Source organism: Pocillopora verrucosa, chromosome 13, assembly GCF_036669915.1.
Source record: "Pocillopora verrucosa isolate sample1 chromosome 13, ASM3666991v2, whole genome shotgun sequence".
Classification (NCBI taxonomy): domain Eukaryota; kingdom Metazoa; phylum Cnidaria; class Anthozoa; order Scleractinia; family Pocilloporidae; genus Pocillopora; species Pocillopora verrucosa.
Genome location: NC_089324.1, coordinates 13126037 through 13146649, shown reverse-complemented (window position 1 = coordinate 13146649; position 20613 = coordinate 13126037). Strand labels below are relative to the sequence as shown.

Genomic DNA, 20613 nt, shown 5'->3' with positions numbered 1-20613 from the left:
GCTGACATTCAACAGTTTACTATTTATGATATTTTATGAAATCCAAGATTTATTTTTTGACAATTTCGTTGTGAATGTTAAATAATGTTCTAGCAATCCGATGGTTTCAATTCTAATTTCAAGACATTTCATCGACCATCATTGTACGTATGTCTTATTACTTTAAAGGCCTTGGAAGGCAGGTCACCATTCAAGAAACAAAAATGGCGTCCGCTCTCTCCTTCACAAAAATCTTAATCACAATTTTGGCGGGGATGCCAACGGCATAGCTCACCTTGACCCAGACTTCTCACGTTACCGCTGCCGTTGCCGTTGCTGTCGCCGTTGTTGAACGCAAGGTCTCTTTGGGCCAACCAGGCGCCAGGTGGTGAAATCACCGGAATATTTGGCAACCATAGTTCCAAGTGTGACTGATGCAAAAGCCGTATACTCCTCGAGGGATTCTAGGTGTTCCAAAATGTATTCAGTACTGGATCTTTATCGATTTCTATCTCCTGACAGAAAAAGGACCATGTCTGTTCGCCATTTTCAGGTTGATTTGAGAAAATGCGTAAAAGTAAACTTTTTTCATGTGCTAAGTACATTTCCGTGTATTATTCAACATCGGAAAAGAAAACAATTGATAATCGTAATTTGTAACTTAACTACCACATCAGTAGTAAAATAGTTGTACCTGACATCCAAAAACACTGGTGTGGCGTAAAGGTTTAGAAATGGAGAATTGTAAATGTTTATTATTATTATTATTATTATTATTATTCAGCTCTACACAATACTCCATTTTTGTAAGTTAGATAATCGTTTTTACATTTTTCGTAGTTTTAGATTAAACTCTTTAGTGTCTCGTTCTGGGAAACAGCTTAAGGAGTCAGTTAGAACTCCGGCAAAGTGATACGATTCGAACTAGAAGACTGAAGGTATTTCTCTAGTACCTTAGTGTAACAGTTAACGACGTTATCTGTGTAAATCTAAAGAACGAGTAGATCCGGACTAGTGAGGAAATGAAAGCATACGACTTAAATAATAATTGATAAAGATTCAATTTTCGTTCACTCGTCTACCTTGTACCTTGTCGCAAATTGTCATCGCATCAGTTACTGCTAAAGCTTGGTCACCTTGAAAGTCTCTTCTTCTATTTCTGATTTAGATCTCCATTTGATTCCAAATGTAGCGATGATTGTCCACGCATTTAACTCAATGTTGAATCTTCACCACTCGCGATAACAAGTTCGCTATAGTTTTCCTTTGTAACCGCGCGTGAAAACCGAGCAGCTCCAGTCTTTTCCACTTCCCGCCCTGCAGTAGGCGCGTTCTTTGGCTTTTGATTTCTGTCACGTCATAAACAGGAAGTTATTCTCACAGTCTCATTCATCGGAAACCAGGAATAGAGCGTTTACCTCATCAGAAGCGATAATTGAAGCTATGTTTCTTTCTGAGCTTTACCATCTCAATGGTGGAAAAGCTTTGTGGTTGCGACGCACGACACAGCACAGCGTTAGGTAGCAGGTAAAGGTGTGAATGACAACTCATTTCGGAAATTTAGCCCTGCACATTAGACTGAAACAGACGCTCTAGAACAGACGTCAAAGCAGACGAAAACAACTCAGTAACTAAAATTTTTTGTTTATTTACACCATTTTAGTATCCATAAAGTGACACAACTATGTCTATAAACACACTATTCAACATCTTTTCGACACATTACTCTTTTTAGCAAGGAGATGTAACCTCTGATTCTGCTTGTATCAAGTTCTTTGTTTCAACTAACAGTACCCGCAGTCGAAGTCTGAGTGCCAGCAACGGGTGGGAGTGGAAGGGCCGCAGGAAGTGATGGGCCACCCACATCTTGCTGCGTCAGGAATGTGCTGTCTCCCATTGCTTTCTGTATCTGCTCGGAAGGTAGAGCTTTTGAATGGGAATCCGGAGGCGTTGGCTCAAGTGCTGGTGCTTTAGGTCTAGCGAAAAGAAGAAGGAAATACTCAGAGATGAACTAAATTCACGCACGCAAAAAAACTGCTCACTAAGAAGACATGCAAAAATATACACTTGATGTAAGATGGTGTAAACAACACAAGACGATGTCTGCGAGTACCGCAATATTTTCCGTAAGCGAGGGAAAATAAAAGGAAAGGGCAGAATGTTGACAAACGAAAAAAACCTTTTTCCACTTCAACAGTCGAACCTAAAGGAAAAGCGGGGCCATGTCGTTGCTTCGCTTTCCGTCCGTATTTTGCACTGCTCAACAATGTGATACCGTCGCAAATCTTGCGTGTTCTGTTGCGCTAATATAGTAAAATGACGTATTAATGGAAAATAAAGTTGGGTATTGTTTGATTACTCTCGTACGTCATGTTACCCTCCCGTTGGGTAGTAGAGATAGTGATACATAGCGGAAACGTTACATAGATACCAGCGATACCATAGTCTACGTGTAGCCGCACCCTCCCCTACAGCCCGTTTCACCTTGGGGTGGGGAGAGTACGGCTACGCGTAGGCTAATGATACCATCGACTTATGGGAAACACCGTACCTTCTCTTTTCTTTGAAACCATTCATTTTCGCAAACAACATCCTTAAAATCCGCTCGCGTTGTTCCCAGGTTAGCTCAGACATGTCAACTTTTCCTTGGACCCCAGTCCACCGCTCGGCCTCCTTCAAGTCATCAAACACATTGTTTGTACTGCTGTCTAATGGGCGGAAGGTTCTGACGCGCGGGAAATCACTGTGGCCAGCGTGAGCTTCGAGCATGCGTTGTTGGTAGGCATTTTGGGCATCTTTTCGATATTGTATTCTAAAAAGAAAGAATGGCTGAAAATGAGAAAAGGATTTGATACAAACTACGTTCAGTCTTTTCGAGGTACTATCACAGTATCTTTTAAGCGGATACCCAGTCTCCACCAAAATAAGGCGACGTTTGTGCCCTAAATTTCAGACAACATCCTTCTAAACAACATCGCTTTCTTTCTTTGTACTTTTTTTTTAGTTTTCGTTTCTCTTTAACCATCTGTGTTGCAACCTTTTCTGCTTTTAAGGAATTAATAAAAACAAAAATTTTGACAGAACTAACTTCGTACTTTCGCCCTGGCGTGTGCAATTACGGACTTTGTTTCATGTTTTTTTTTTTTGTTGTTCACTTTAAGGCGCGCGCTCATTAGTTAATTCAAATGATTGAAATTTTAATGATATAATTAACAATTGGTTCATACGTCAGCGTGCATTCATCGAGATATGAAGTTTGGAGAGCACGAAAGATGCGTAAGAGTTGCTCGAGGCGTAGCTTCTTGAGTGATCTCCAAACTTCCCAAGGGCTTCATATCTCGATGAACGCACAGATGACGTATGAACCAATTGTTTTAGAACATTTTCAACCTGATGGAAATTTTTTCTCGAGGGATTTGTTTGCTGACGTCATGAGCGTGAACAATAGGAATAGGAAGCACGATCGCGCAAATGAATTTGATTAGACAAATTTACTAGCTATGTTATAATATGTTTTGTCGCGCGTACGAAAACGAGTAGATTTGAAATTTTTTAAGTCGAACTGGACTTCTAATGGTCCTCCGACATTTAGAGAGATTTTCTAATCGATTTTACGGATTTTGAGGGCTGTCGGGAAAACCGTTAGAACAATCTGAGAAAGCTGAAATTAACATAATGAAGACTTTTCTGAAGCGTTTTGTCCCTAAAAAAATTTTTTTGGCTTATCAACATAGATCATGGCCACTCACTGCGATATTATACTGATTGCATTCAACACAGAATCTTCTGCAGATTTTGGCGCGTTTTGAACTTTCCCCCTATTATGTAAAGCCGATTTTACCCTTAAAACATTTACGCAACGATTCTTGCCTTCCTTATTTTCAAATGTTCAAGAGAGGAAAGCATAAAGAATTGACAGTTCTATTCAAATAATTTTCGAAATGCTGATGCAACTTTCTGAGTAACCACAAGGGTCACAACATTTCCATCAACATGTTGCCTCATCCCAGTACCTGTTTCTGATAATTTCATTTTTGACGTATTCCAGTGAGTCCAAGAAAAACTGTTCGACTTCCGTTCGCTACAAAAGAAAAAAAAAAGATCAAAATTAAGTTTAACGATGCCGCTGAACTCAAACCCCGTTTTAGATATAAAATAATTAATAAGTTGAGCAGTTGAACATGTGCGAACCATCTCACCTGATCTAAAATAGTTTTCGCCAGTCTTTTGACACGATTCATCTCTTTTGTTTTAAGTTCTACTATTCTCTGTAGCCTCGAAATTTCAGCTCTGAAACGAAAGTGGACATGATATCAAAACATGAATATGAATAATTTACTGGTTTAAAGATTTGAAAACAAGGCAAAACAAAAACAAGGCAAAACAAAAGCAAGGCAAAACAAAAACAAGGCAAAACAAAAACAAGGCAAAACAAAAACAAGGCAAAACAAAAACAGGGCAAAACAAAAACAGGGCAAAACAAAAACAGGGCAAAACAAAAACAGGGCAAAACAAAAACAGGGCAAAACAAAAACAGGGCAAAACAAAAACAAGGCAAAACAAAAACAAGGCAAAACAAAAACAAGGCAAAACAAAAACCAACGAAACAAAAACCAACGAAACAAAATACAGCTAAAAAAGACCGAATAAAAGAAATACCCTTAGTTTCAATCTTCACGTCTTTAAGGCAGTGCGGAAACTTAAAACATTTTCCCCTTAATCTACAGAACTGTATCAAATCTTACACTGACTTCTTACCTACTACTTCTGGTTTCATCCTCTGACTTCTGCACCAACGACGCTCGTTCTGCCTCGAATTCACGCACCACGTGACTGAGAGATTTTTCCAATGTCTTCACCTTCTCTTGGAGCTAAGTTTGAGGATCGAAAGAGAACGTCATTCTACAGAAAATGGTCGAACGTACATTAAATAGATAATGAAAGGGATAGGAGCATTCACACAGACCCATGATTTTTACGACCCATTAAAGGACACATTGTGATAAAATTAACCGTAAATTAAAAGAGCGGGATTGTTATGTTTCGGAAGTCTTCTTTTGAAGCTAGAAAATCGAGCGACTACTCGGCACGAATGACAAACCAAAGACTGCCGGGGTGAGTTTCTCTTTACCCAAATCCCATCATGCTCTTAGCACACAGTTTTTCGAAGCATTTTTGCCTGTCAAACAATTCCGCACGCTACCGATTTTTCCAACAGTATCTGTAAAGAAAAACAAACTTGGCCCAACGTGAGAACCATCGATATGATCAGTTCATCTTTACAGCACTCTTTCGATAAAATTTTGTACACTTTCCACCCCAAAAAGTTGGCAAGTACAAAGTTAAAAAGAATTCTGAATTTAAGATGTAAATATACACTGTCCGTAGTCAAAGTGGAATAACGACGCAAGAGAACTGGGAAACCTTCATACCTCCTCAATTTGCTTTTTCTGTTGCTTGCTTTCAACAATTTTCTCTTGCACGATCATACCATTAAGCTCCTGTGATGAACAAAATGTAATGAAAGGTAAGTATTGCATAGCATGTCTTCACATTCTCAGTACTGATTAGAGCCAAGCCCATAAAAACTGAGAGGATATTTCGTATATCAAACATACAAAGAAAACATTATGAGGACAAGATTACCACAAACACATACAAAGGACGAAAAAAATTACCGTCAATATATAGAACTGTTTATTTATGGCAATTATCCCCTAAAATATGATTCTACGTAACCTTATTTCTACCATTTTTGATAAGTATGGGGATTCGCTCCGCGCACTCCGCTATAATTCAACGTTAAAGACACTCAAATTTTCCGTAAAAAAAATTGCTTTTTCCTCCATTCACCCTTGTGCTAAATCTTACTCTACCATCTGTATTTCCGCGCTTGGAAAACACAGTGAGCTTTGCTGCGTAAGTTCAAACCCTCGACTTTCTCCGCGATTTCTTGTCGTGCAAAATATATTCGGCTCAGAATTCCGTCTTCTAATTAAAGAAACGGAAATCTCCCATTTTGCGTAGATAAAGCTGACTCAACATCACTATGCCTAATGGTTTATCAAACATACCTTCTCAGATAAAAGACTGCTAGTCTTTGTACTCAAGGCTTCTTTTTCCTTTAAAAAATGCAATATAAACAAAATTATCTTGGACGTCAAGAAAAGGAAAAACACAAACATGTGAAACATATGGCATACACGTATACGTTTATTATTAGGATTGTCATAATTTGACACCAAAAAAGGCCTTAATGACAATTTTTTTACACAAATTAATATTATAGACCAACCTTCTTTAGTTCTTGTCCTTCCTTAATGTGGAAATCCAAGGCAGCATTTAAACGCACATTCTCTTTGTATACGGATCGTGTTGTTTCATCAAGATTACTAAGAATTCAAACGTAAGAATGGCTTAAACTTAATTGTAAGTATTATCAATAGCAGTACGCTGGAACTACGACTTCTAGAACAGCTCACAAGATGTAATGTTTCCCGAAATCAACGCAAATTTGGAAAGACTTTCATTAAATTCTTAAGGTTCTTGAGGATCCTGACGGATCCTTGCACAGATCTTGCAAAAATTCCCAAAAAGATCCTTGTAAGATAATGATTAAATTCTAGGCGATCCTTACAAAGATCTTCTTAAGAACCTTGAAAGGATGCTTTTAAGGATCCTTTAAAGATACTTGTTTTTAAAGATTTTTGGCGGGTCTTCGACAATCCTAAAAGATCCCCTACGAACCTGTGAGGTTTTACACCAGGGTTTCCATGGTGTGGATTTTCGTTATCATAACGTGATATTTTTTTCTCGATTTTTTTAGTAAAGTATGTTTCCTTGTTGAAGACTTTCTATTTCCCCTCATACTGAATTGTTAGTTCCTCTCTCCTGTGTCCCTAATTTCTGTCTCCATCCTCATTAATCTAAGTCACATATACACTATAGGTACATGTAGTGTATATCACTGGGATTGTTATGATTACCAAACTCCACAATCTTCAGTCTTATAATTTTTTATTTCAAATAACATCATGGCTCTTATTTAAAATTTTCATCAAGTGAGGACCTTGGACCATGTATTCCTGGACTTTGCAAAAAATTAAATTCCTGTTTATTGTTATTATTATTATTATTATTATTATCATCATCATTATTATCATTATTATCATTATTATTATTATTATTATTATTATTATTATCATTATTATTATTATCATCATCATCATCATCATTATTATTATTATTATTTTACCTTTTAAAGATCATACAATTACTAAAAGTAACTTTATCATGACTTTATCCAACCAAAGGAGGTCAAATACACCTCCTCTACCTACAATTAGTCCATGTGTCCTTGGAAATAAATGTTGTTACCTGATGGCCTCTGAATGAGCTCTCTCTGCAAGTTCTGCAATCTTTTTACTTGCTTCTTGCTGTAATCGAACTTTTTCTTCAAAAAACTTGTGTTCCATTTGTTGTAAAGTGTCCTTGTGGTGTCTCTCAGTAGCAAACATGCTCTCCTTTATCTAATTATGAGAGAAATAAATTTTTTTTTGATTGAGAACTTCTGCTCCAAAAACCTCATTAATTTTTTCACCATAAAATGAGTACTTTAACCCCCATGAGTGACCAAGACAGAATTTCTCCTCACAATATCAATACAATATCAAGCAGACAGGTGATGAGAATAAAGAAAAATATAAGTTTGAGGATTTTCTAGTTGATCCAGTATCAAATTCTCAGAAGTAGCATCTTACGAAATTCTATGGCAGACAGTGAGAAGAATTACTAATGAGATCTTGGACAGTACAGGCTTATGACACTTGTCCCATTTCAAGATTCCAAAGAGATATTGTGCAGACAATTCAACTACAGATTGTGCCCAGAATTCAAATTTAACCTCACAAAGAGCCTTTTCACAAAAGCAGACAAAACAAGAATTTTCCTGACAAAATAAAAAACAAATTTTGTCCAGGAAAATTTTTGTTTCAGCTGTTGCATCTGTGTTAGAAAATTTCAAATTTGTCAGATCCTGCCAGCACCTGATCTGTTAATAAGACCAACCAGCATAGTTTGGCAAAGGATTTCACCTCCAATTTCCAGGATTTATCCTGAGTTGTTCTAAAGTTTTAGAATCCCAGAGTTTTGCAGCAAAGACAATTTTTGCCTTAGTTTCTAGTAGCCTGATGTCATTTCAATATGCGCTGGTTATAGCTTTTACAACAAATGATTGACAAGTTTATTATGGTTTTGTTTATTTTAAGTCCATTTTGTCCAGTTTTAATACCTAGGACAAGTTTTGTCAACGTGGATTTGAAGATTTGTCCACTTTAGCCAAAATTTGTTAAGTAATGACAAAACAAGAATTTTCCTGCACAAGCAGACAAAACAAGACTTTAACTGACTAAATCAAAGACAAATTTTGTCAAGAAAAATTTTTGTTTCAGCTGTTACTTGTCAAATTCAGCCAGCACTTGAGTGTTCATAAGACTAACCAGCATTGTTTGGCAAAGGATTCCACCTCCAATTTCCAGGATTAATCCTAAGTTGTTTTAAAATTTTAGACTCCCAGAGTTTTGCAACAAAAGACAATTTTTGCCATAGTTTCTAGTACACTAATGTTTTTTCAATTAAGTGCTTGTTATAGCTTTTACAATAAATGATTGACAAGTTTATTATGGTTTGGTTTATTTACTCCATTTTGTCCAGATTTAATACCTAGAACAAGTTTTGTCAGAAGTGGGTTTGAAGATGTCCATGGCCACTTCAGCCAAAATCCAAGTCATGACAAACCAATTCTGCACTTGTAAAATGTTGGTGATGAAAAAAGATTTGTCTAAATGAACAACTTTTTTGCTGGTGCAGAAAGGCCAAGAGTCACACTCATATTTCCACTTTTTGGCAATCAGTTGATCAATTAGGAGCTACAGGGACACACATGCCTTAACCAAGTAATGTTTTTTTGCCCAAATTGAGGTGCCAACTGTTTCAAGACAGCATATGGGGGATTTGCATGTGGAGCCAGGTAACTGACCTACTTGACATGTAAAAGAGGATGTTATACATAATTGGAAAAGACATTTTAAATTGTTAAGTCTCGTTCAATAATTGAAAATTAGCCAGTGAGAAGCTATTAAACTGTTGTACAATGTACATCACCCTTTCTAGTAGTTGCAATAAAAACCAAACACAGGATCTTTAAAGGATGAGACCTGTTGATGGATTTCTGTCCCTAAGATACAACACTACTAATAGTAAATTACATTTTCACATCTTTAAAGACAGAGGAAAAAAGCCTGTACCTCATCTAGTTCCCGCTGCATCTGGGCTCTCTTCCGTCTGAATTCCTTCACAAGTTTTAGCTCAGATTGCATCAGTTTCACCTAACAGGATGTTCAAAACTTATTAAAACTCATGTATATATAGGTAGTTTAAATGTATGTTGTAGTTTTTAATGACTCTAGGCTAAATTGGTTTGAAAGTACTCTGATTGTCCCCTGTTTCAGCACTATGTGACAAACAAAGGGGAAAACCTTAACTTTATTTTGGAAAACAATACTTAGTACATGTAAACAATTGAAAAAAAAATATATATTTTTAATGAAAAGTAAAAAGTTAAAAAAAAAAATTCACCTCATTGGTCTTCTCTGCCAGAGATTCCTGCAGTTGGTGAATCTGCTGTGAATATTCGTCAACCTACAATATAAGAGTGTCAAATTTAAACAAAATTAATTTTTTTCTCTGAAGCAATATATTTGTAGTTATAATAGCAACAGTTGGCTGGCAGTCAATGTGTCACTATACAAGTTCTACCAGCAAATCTACAATAATACAAATGAAGTCTTTATACATGTACTGTACACTGTATGTGCCTCATGGAGCAGAAAAGGATATAATGATAACATTGTACATTGTATACCAATATCGCTGTACTGAAATGATGCTTTGTTTCATTCTTGTAGTCACTACATTGTTTTGGTCCAGAAAGAAAATTAGTTTGATTGGTTTGAGACTGTTGTGTCTCAGTCAGCTCCATACATAGCACTTTTTGGATCGCACTGACAAGTTTCTAGATGACAGTATTTTTTTTTTCTCTTCAAACCAAAATACATTGTATATTACTCACAAGAGCTTGCCGTTCTTTTCTTGCCTCCCTCTTTACTTCCTTCAGAGCCTGCTGAAGCTTGGAAACCTGAAATTATAGCATTCAGACTCTGCATGTAAATCATAGCCATTATGTTACTAAATTTAGTGAACAATTAGTGATAAGAAGAATGTGTTTAATTGCACATGAAATAAATTAAAACTACATCAATCTTTAGCCTTTTCCTTAACAGAACATCAACTTAAAATTATGGCAGGAATTTTGATTCTGACAGCTGCATTTGATGTCCAATTTGTTGAATGTCAGAGCAAAAAATTTGTACTGGAGGAAAAAAAATTAAAGAAATTTGCTAAAGATGGCCTGTTATGAGACTACATCATCTTTGTTATAAAACTTACTAACCAGTTGGTAGAACACGGTCACGGTGTTTTTGTAACAAAATTGTTTTTGTTATTATTGTGTTTTTGTTTTTTGGTTGTTTGTAAATGTTTTTATCACAGTGTCTGGACAGAAGCTATCAATTAAATACCTGATCATCTTTCTTGCTGTCTTCTTGTTTTAGATAAGATATAACATCCAGTGTGTCCTTCTCAGTGCTTGCCATTTGCATTTGTAAAATATCATTCTCATACACCAAGCGCTTGGCATTTTCTCTGTTTTAAAAAAAAAAATTTAATTCAAATGGGTACATTTTAAAAATAAAAGGTATCTACCTGAAGAACATGCTAATTGTTAACAGTCAAGACTGTGCTCTAAGAAAAATTGAAGGGCTGAGGAGGAGATAGGGGATTTGAAGATGCAGCAAACAGCAATCCTATAAATTCACAATATAACTGTCTCTTAATCAGTTATCAGGCACTCAGAGCAGTTATTGCATGGGAGTCATGCAAATAAATCACCTTTAGGCCCAATAACATTCCAGCAAAATTTTCAAAACTACATCCCAAGCCCTTTGAACATTGGTCCTACATTCTGACAAAGGGCTAATGCTCAAAAAGTCATATTTAGAATTTCTTTATAGACTGGCCGATAAGAATTAACAACTCAGTTGTGAAAACCAAATTATTGTGTAAAATTACCCACATCAATACAGCATATGCCCAAAGTACACCACAAACTTTGCAAAAAAACTATTCATATATCATACAAACACTATCAAAAGGTAATGGAAACATCACTGGTAAGTTTTACCTGTATTCTTGTCGAGATTTTTCCACAGCCTCCAATTTAGTTTCCCACAGTTTGGCATTAGCCATCGCATCTTTGAGAACTGATTCCTTCTTGGACTTCTTTCCTTCTTTTTTACCTTTCTTCCTGTCAATTAACCAAACATACCCAAGTTCATATCCATACATGTTCCACCATAATATAGTTTCTCACTTACATGTAATTCTAACTTGATCTCATAGCGAAAATTTAATTTATACCGTGCTTGTATCCATTGACTTACTTTGATATAACTTAAGTACTCAGTTCATGTAGAAGACTCTTTATGGTTCATTCAATCAAAACAAATTTTTATCATGTCCAATAGTGCCAAACAAAGCTGACGTTTCGAGCGTTGGTCCTTCGTCAGATTGGCTAACGAATCGATTTGACGAATCGCTCTGACGAAGGGCTAACGCTCGAAACGTCAGCCTATAAATTCTTTACAGTGGTCAATTTACGTTTTCAACTCAGTTGATAGCACTAAATTACCCTGCTATACTCTCCCCCCATTAAGCATCAACACAGTTCTTTAGAAGTTTACCCCCTTTATCATACTGTAATTCCTCTTTATATGTTTTGATCTGAGATCGATTGAAAGTGTACTAGCGTTAAGTTTCATAAGAAACTCAAAGAAACTTATGTGCCTCTCATGCCGAATTAATGACAGACGCAAGTGTACTAAGTACAAGAAGTAAGGCACTGTTTTCCCAGTTCCAATCGTCCGGGCTAGAGCTGACAATTGAATAAGCAAAAGCGTAAATCTGTCGTGATTTATGGCAACAAAACGTACCCTCCTTTCTTTCCTTTTCCTCCTTTCGCTTTCTTGGCTTTTTTAGGCATTTTTTTCCTCGAATATAGGACGACTTTTCCACACAAACTATCTTCGATCACACTGACTTACTTTCTCAAAATGGCTGACTCTCTTTAGTGTACTCGTTTCTAGGCAACCTTTGTTTACGCCCTGACGCCTGACCAAACCTTCTTCCTCAGGGTAGGGTGGGTATACATTTTATAAACCTCGTCACCTAAACTACCCCTCCCATAGCAATCAAAATTTATTTTTGTCTCGTTGTGAATCTTGGAAAGAGAGAGTCCTGGGAACTAGTGGCGGTCAACTCTAAAAACAGCAACATTACGTATTTTAATATGGCGAATTGAAAGCATTTCAAAATGGGTTAGTATATTTAGCGATGATCCGTGGTCATACTTTAGAGTTTGTACGATTTGGAAACAGCTGAATACTCTATTTTTTTTCCTTTTTCCAATCATGCTTGGTTCAGGGTTTAGCAAGCAGAAACTTAAGGTGAATTTAAAGCTGGCCATTAACCGACTCAAACTTCTGGAAAAGAAAAAGAGTGAGTTTGAATCCTTGACGTTTTCCTTGACATTTCGCAAGTTCATACTCTCTTTGCAATTATTAAGTTTTTTCCAGTGTTTTTGGAGATGCTTTTATCCCATCGCAATCTAATTTAAAATTACTCTATGCAATGGAAGAGAATCTAACTGAACAATATTCTAGACCTCGTACGTACATACATAATAGAACGCATTGAGGTCCAGAGTAATTTTTCTGTGTTCTCTTACAGCGGAATTGGCTCTGAAAGCAAGGAAAGAAATCGCTGATTATATAAACAATGGAAAAGAGGAAAGAGCGAGAATTAGAGTGAGTAAACTTAACACATTGCCACACAAATGAATTCAAGTTTCTTTGAGAATGTTTAATTTATTTTAATTTTCCAATGACATAAGATTTTGGATCAAGCGTTCCATCCACATTCTTGGTTTTGTTAGAGCGTTCATAAGTGAATACTATTATAGTATAATCTTCACTTGGTAAAATTTCCGTATAGCCCCATCCGACATTATGCATTCAGTTCTTGGATAGAGAAAACAATGACAAAAAAATACATTGCCATTGGGAAAACAGATTTGTTCTACAATAGTATGGGGCTGTGCTGAAACCTAACCTCTGTACTTTTGCTAATGTCATCAAATTGGCTAATGACTTGCATTTGATGTATCAAATGTACTGTGCAGTTGAGAAGAATATATATCTTCTTAATTTCACTTAACAGTAACCAGTTAGCTATTGAACAGTAGAAATTTCTTTAGATTTATTGTGCTAGTCTTATTCTCATGGCGAATCAAAATCAATTGGCCTTTCTCTTTGAATACCATCATTGTCAGTTGGGATATACCCTGTCTGGAGATATTCTTTTTGAAATGTTGACAAAATATTACCACCATTAGATCCTGATTGATCCTGAAAAACATATTTATTGGCAGACATTCTATACCGCAGTTCAGATTGACCAAAGTAATATCCATTAGGCATTACTAGAATACTTAAACAGAAGTGGACATTATTTAAAGTTTTTAATTTAAAATCTTTTAAATCTGAATTTGCTAATAACATGGTACTGAACCACTGTTACCCATCCTGTAACCCTTTGACATACCCAAGTTCTTATTAGTAATTCTCCTTACTGTCTGACATACAATTCCTCCGATGCTAGGTGTAAGAATTTGGTATTGGATCAACTAATAATCCCTCAATTGATATTTGTCTTTTTTCTTCTCACTTGTCTGCTTAATATTGTATTGATTTTGTTAGGAGAAATTCTGTCTTGGTCATTCATGGGAGTTATAGGGTTAAGATCCTAAAGTAATTCTCTTGACCTTGGATGTAATTATTGAAAATACTGCAAAGATCTCAAGAAACATGTAGGGTAAAATCATAAAAAAATATTCCAAGATCTGCAATGTTTTGTATATTTTTGTTGAACCACTAACTAGACATGCAAATGCATACACAATAAGTGTGCATATAACAATGGCTTCCCTCGTGAGTAAAGGAGCAAACCTCTGACAAACCTCAGGCTTGGAAATTATTTGTCAAGACAAACTTCATGTGGACTTCATTTGAACTTCGTAACCTTGAACCTTTCTTGACTGAACTCAAAAATTTACCATCTCTCTTATTTTATTTTACAAACATGATGCTATTGACATTGCTGATCTTAGAAGTGTGCAGGACCAGTGTTATATGAACTTCGTAATAGACCTCACTCACCGTAGAGTCTCTGGCTCGGTGGTAGAGCCTCGGAGTGCGTTATCCAAAGGTCTGAGGTTCATTGCTTCATGGGGACTCAGAATGTTTACTTTGTCCTGCGCTCATGGCAAGACAAAAACATCTTTTTTATTTCTTTACTGAGCTCAAAAACTTATTATCTCTCTTATTCTATTTTACAAACTGGATGTGTCTGTAAAAAATTCATTTGATGGTATTCATGGCTGTATGTTTCCAAGGTGGAGCATATTATCCGAGAAGACTATTTAGTTGAAGCAATGGAGATGTTAGAATTGTTCTGTGATCTTCTGTTGGCCAGATTTGGTTTAATTGAGACCCAACAGTGAGTACAAAATGCTTCTTATTACACACACTAAAAGAGCTTATTTTGATACGATAACATACTATGAACAGTTGCAAGTTCAAAACCCTGAATAACTATCAACCCTGAATGTGCATAACACTATTAGATCATTTATAGGGTGTTCATGGTAATAAGTTCACGTGCAGGTGTGTTTATTCACAGCCTCTTTATAACCCAGTAATTTATGCCTGCATTAAGTTCCAAAAGTATTTTGTCACAGATATGATTGAGTATTTGTTACCAAGGATTTCAGTCGAAGCTGGATACCCACACACTATTGTGGCCACTTGTGAGACCTCCTTACCACTCCCTCTGTTTAGGTACACACCAATTAAGGCTTGAATGCTTCTGTACCATTTCTTTAGTTATCATTACCCAAAATGAATTATGAAGTTTAATTTAATACTTTTTCTTTGATAATGTTAGATTCTGTGATGAAGGAATGGTCGAGGCAGTCACAACCTTAATCTGGGCAGCACCACGGCTTCAGTCAGATGTTCAGGAGTTACGAGTGGTAAGCCCTAATGATCTAACATTAGGGATCACAAATTATTTTCTTGTATGGTACTATATAACACTGATGCAAACCTGTAAATCTAAAATCTTAAGATATTTGAATTTGGATAACATGTCTGCCCTTTCTCTCCTAATTGCCCACTTTTGTCCAGAAATGCATGCAGTCACGAAAATAATAGATTTGAGGAAATTTTGTCAAAGTGAATGAATTTTCATGGATTAATGAAGATTTTGGTGAATTTTCACCATTTTTATTACTGCATGCATTTCTGGACATACCTCGATTCCCAAATTTATTGCAGTGACTGTTTGCCTCAATTTCTCGAAGACTCACACTAAAATTCAATATCACTGAGATGGATGCACAACATTTTAAAAGAAAATAAAATAAAATTACTCTATTATTAATAATTATTACTAACAATAATGATGATGACTGAAGAAAGAGTTACAGTGGTAGTGAAGGACAACATTTTGTATTCTTGGATAAAATTAATTTATAAATTAATTGTTTGCATTATTTGCCAATTATCATTCAATTGATTTAATTTATTGGTTTTTGTCATTTCATGCAGATCTCTGACCAGCTAGGACTGAAATATGGCAAAAAGTTTGGACATGAAGCTGCGATCAATGCCAATAGTACAGTGAATCAAAGAGTGAGTGTTAACTTGACTGTAATTTGACATTATTCCTGATAGCTTTTACATTCTAAGTTTATTTATACTGGATTTTAACTAATTTCCTCTCGAAATGGTAACTGGACATTTCGCACAAAAGACTTTTCGCACAAGTCTTTTAGCACAAGTTTTGGACTGTTCACACAACTCTTAGTGGTCATTTCGCACAATAATCATAAGTGAGAAACATCAATATAATAGGTATACTGATTGATACTGATAAGACATTTCACCCTCACAAGATCCAATGGTGAGAATGTAGACATTTACGTAATAACTTCAACTAGATCAAAATGCTTGTGAACATGATCACTATTCTTACTTGAAGAAAGGAAAGGTACAAATCTCTCTCTCCATGAAAATGTAAAGAACTCCCTATTCGAATGACTACTTCTATAAATTTTCCTTTGTTGCATGAAAAACCTTTTAGTGTTTACAGTATCATCCACTACAAAGTTAACATGCAAACATGACGACCCACGCTAAGGACACCATGTTGATTTCGAAAGTAATTGTCACCAGTCTTCCCTCCTTGTAAAGGTCGCCTTCAAATAGCATGTTTTATGGATCTGTAAGAGTTTCAAATAAAGCTATTGAAAACTTGCCTCTTATATCTTCGTTATATAATGAAAATTAGGCATACTGGTAATACGTACAGCAAAAACAGTTCAACGTTAATAACTCGATATTCAGAGAGTGATTCACATCAAAGGTCGGCACGTGCAAGTGTCGTGATTTGACAACTTGAATGTGTCAGTGTAGGTAGTAACTAGTGATCTTGTAGAAAGACAAGCTCGATCTGTAATCATTTTAAAGATCGTAAAGTTTAATACATCTACCAAGTAGTAACCTTTCAAATTATTCAAATAACAATTACCTGAGCAATGGAGAGTTCAGTATCGTATCGATTTACACAGAAATTTTGTAAATAGGTCTTTTCTCCTTTCAAATAAAAAGTGAAACAATTTGCAGGTTTTTTACTTTGACTTCAGAGGAGGGAGGATTGGTGACAATTACTTTCGAAATCAACGTGGCATCCTTAGCGTTGGTTCATCGTGTTCGTATGTTTGTAGTGGATGATGTACTGTCAAAACTTAAAGGTTTTTCGTTTAACAAAGGAAAAGTAAAAGAAGTAATCGTTCAAATAGGGAGTTCTTTACATTTTCATAGAGAGAAAGATTTGTTCCTTTCTTCAAGTAAGAATAGTGTTCGTGTTCACAAGCATTTCGATTAAGTTGAAGTTATTACATAAATAAATGTCTACGTTCTCACCGTTGGACCTTATTGAAAGTGACATGTGAAGGTGAAATGTCTTATCAGTATCAATTAGTATACCTTTTTATATTGATGTTTCTCACTTATAATTATTGTGCAAAATGACCACTAAGAATTGTGCGAACGGTCCAAAACTTGTGCTAAAAGACTTGTGCGAAAAGTCTTTTGTGCAAAATGTCCTGTATTCCTTAAACCATATTAAATAAAAGATAAACATGAAAAATTGCTCACTAAATTATAGTGTGGCTTTAAACTATGACAGATTTTTATCCAGATAAAAAAGAAAGATATTTACTAGACACAGTACACTAGCTGAAAACTACAGATACCTATTGATTCCAGGAACGGTGTGGAGTGGATGTCTGTTCAGTGTGTAATGTCATCATGTGGTTGTGCACACATTGCTGTTTTTTGGAATGAGATTAAGTCCAATGTATTATCAGTTCTGGGATCAGTGTACATTGTTCAACCCTATTTATGTGATATCAATCTTTTAACTGCACTGATCATTCAAGTAATTCATGTAACTATATAGTTCTACCATCATAAAAAGGTTTTAAATCTAAAACATTTTTCTGTGAACTTTCTTTTATCTGTAGCTCATCCTGAAACTTGATCCTAGACCACCACCAAAGACACTAGTGGAAAATTATTTGATAGAGATTGCTCGCAGTCATGGTGTACAGTTTGAACCTGATCCATCAGTGCTAGGAGTAAGTAGATACTTGCAATAGCTCCAATGTGATGAATTCCTGTTAAACAAGGAAAAGGTTAAGTGTGGACTGGAGCCAAGTGGCTCATTCAGCAGGAGCTTTTTTCTGTTAATTCAGCATTATGCCATTTGCATTATGCTATGCCCCCTAGGATGGGATACCACACCATGCAAGTAGCCATGCCACTAGCCATGCAATTAGCTTATGCCACTAGCCATGTAGTTAGCTTATGCCACTAGCCATGCAATTAGTTACACAACTAGCTAAATTGAATGCCACTAGCTGATTTTCCAGCTATGCCCCAATCCATGCTACTAACATCATACCACTTGCCCTGGATGGGAGTCCATACCTGGGCTAGTGAATCATGATTGAGTGATTGTAGCACAAGTTAAACATCACATTAATAATTATTGAAATCTTTTTCAATAGGAAGCTCAGATACCTCCTGATGACGACATCAAGCCAAGGCCACCTAGTGGAGGAGGTTCTAGCGGTGGAGGAGGTCACATTGGATTTGAGGGCTATGGAGCAGGCTTTAATGGGCCTAGTATTCCACCCATGACAGGAGGTAACATGGGATATGCAGCATACCCTCCACCAACACATGTAAGTCGTTGTTACACCATAACTGCGTAATGTAAATTTAGCTTACATGTTGTGGCCTGATATACAAGTCACTAAAAACACAGATAGAGGAAGACTAGTCACTCTTAATTTTGGTGTTGGGTTATAAAAAGTTGTTGAAAATGAGAGAACCCTCACGGCTGCAATGCCTTTTTCACTTTTGTTTCTGTGCCATGTACTTCTGCAACATATAAAAGACACCTAGTGAAATATTACATGATTTACTGTAACCCTTTCACCCCCATGATCTCATTTAGTAATTCTCCTTACTGTCTTACAACTCTTATGATCATGTTAGTTCAGAGAATTTGGTATTGGATCAACTTATTCCATCTCGTCACTTATCTGCTTGATGTTGTCTTGATATGGTAATGAGAAATTCTGTCTTGGTCATTCACAGGAGTGAAAGGGTTAATATTGTTGGGGCCTCCAGTCTAAATATGGTTGTTATGATTGATATTGATGGTAAGCACTTTTGGAGGTTTTCACCATAAGATGGGGTAACATCTCAAGGCATAGTACTCAGTCATGCAACTGAGGAAAGAAAGGCACTCAAAATATCACAACATTTACAAAATAATTTGATACAATTTGTTAAATTTGAAAATGATAATATTAACATGGCTGCATCTTTTTTACTCCACAGGGAAATGTCCCACCCTACCCCTCTGGTCCACCAGATGTACCACCCAGTTATCCCTCAGAAAAAAAGCTACCTCCCTACCCTGGGGGCCCTTTTAACAACCACAATGCTGCCCCCTCTCCACCAGGTATGACTATTGACAATGTTGGTTTCTTGTAATGTTTAGTTAGATGACCTTCTAAAACTTGGCATTTCTCTTCAGTTTTGCAATTAGTATAAATCACATTCATTTACACTTTTGTACTTAGTTGCCAAGCCTTTAATTTGGAGTGAGGCACAAGGTGACCTAATGTTGTAACAAAGACCAGTATCTAGTGACCATGATAACAAAGTAATTTACTTTTGAGAAAGAGCAACATTTGTATCTTAACAAAGTCCTATTTGCCTTGCTCCTGTTCAAAGACTCGGCGACTAAGCACACAATTATTAAATGGGCTACTCTGACTTGCCCCTGATTTTGTAAGGGTACATTGCATGCCCTTGCCTCTTGAACTCTTGTAATTGTTCAACATGCTGCTTTTTTTCCATAATATCAGGAGCAATTGCCACACAAGGAAATGATAACAGAAGGGCAAAATTATTTGCTAGAGGGTGTTTTCTTTGACACAAAATTCTCTTAACCTCTTACATCCAATGTCAGTGTTCATATTCTCCATAATGTTCTCTATACATTTCCTATGGTTCTGACAAAAGGAATTTGTTTAACAGTCAAGAGCTCCTTTAGTGAATGATCATTTCTTTTTTTATTCTCATGACCTCAATGTTTGATTCAGCAATCACTCATGGCCTCTTTTTTCAGCTCCTCATCAGCCTCCTGCTCCCAGTGCACCACGCCCTTCATCAGGCCCCAGTTTCCCAGACCTTCCTGCAGTACCTACAGATTTACCAAACTTGCCTGACAGTATTCCAGGGGGGAACAGTGCTGGTGGTGAAGATGTAGACTTTGATGATCTTACTAGGAGATTCGAAGATCTTAAGAAGAAGAAGTAGACTTTGCAAAAATTTTTGTTCATGAATGTTGTGAAATGTAATCAAGCTCATGCTGTCTTTAAATACAATTTTGTGGTCACTGGTAAATCTGCCGTTTGTATCAGTAATTTTATGCCACTCTCTCTGGATGGGTGTTGGAGCAATTTTCACTTGGTGTACAAAATTCTTTTCCTACCATTTGATTGGTCTACAAAATTTATATCATCCACTCAACCAATCAGATGTAAAATGACTATATATGTAAAACCAATCAGGGCTTAGTTAATCCTGTAGCCAAGGTTTTTGAGTTGTGTTGAATTCTAGGTCCATTGTTATTATATTTGCCTTTATCCGATTACCTTTTGTGGTTTTTTTGTTTAGACATCACATTAATGAATCAAAGAGCTCTCCTTTCTGGCCCCCATCCATGTTGCTGTACATTTGGCTCTAGTTGTTCAAA

At 36.3% G+C, this 20613-nt stretch overlaps 2 protein-coding genes across 3 annotated transcripts; one reads left to right on the top strand and one right to left on the bottom strand.

Annotated features, from left to right (window-relative positions):
* Positions 1-1616: 1616 nt before the first annotated feature.
* LOC131776189 (basal body-orientation factor 1) lies at positions 1617-12222 on the bottom strand. The gene is made up of 15 exons (XM_059092358.2): positions 12087-12222; positions 11279-11401; positions 10617-10740; positions 10109-10174; positions 9616-9678; positions 9285-9365; positions 7357-7508; positions 6275-6371; positions 6054-6101; positions 5412-5480; positions 4738-4850; positions 4179-4269; positions 3993-4060; positions 2531-2791; positions 1617-1955 (listed from the first exon to the last, which is right to left on the bottom strand). The coding sequence occupies exons 1-15, from the start codon at positions 12134-12136 to the stop codon at positions 1760-1762; spliced, it is 1602 nt and encodes a 533-aa protein (XP_058948341.2). The 5' UTR covers positions 12137-12222; the 3' UTR covers positions 1617-1759.
* Positions 12223-12403: 181 nt separating this feature from the next.
* On the top strand, positions 12404-20261 carry LOC131776174 (IST1 homolog). 2 transcript variants are annotated; one of them, XM_059092346.2, is made up of 10 exons: positions 12404-12470; positions 12577-12651; positions 12883-12959; positions 14606-14709; positions 15157-15244; positions 15822-15905; positions 17801-17914; positions 18347-18523; positions 19188-19311; positions 19984-20261. In XM_059092346.2, the coding sequence occupies exons 1-10, from the start codon at positions 12467-12469 to the stop codon at positions 20172-20174; spliced, it is 1038 nt and encodes a 345-aa protein (XP_058948329.2). In that variant the 5' UTR covers positions 12404-12466; the 3' UTR covers positions 20175-20261. The 2 variants fall into 2 exon arrangements, with proteins under 2 accessions (XP_058948329.2, XP_058948320.2); XM_059092337.2 differs by lacking the exon at positions 12404-12470 and having other exon boundaries at positions 12564-12651.
* The last annotated feature ends 352 nt before the right edge of the window (positions 20262-20613 follow it).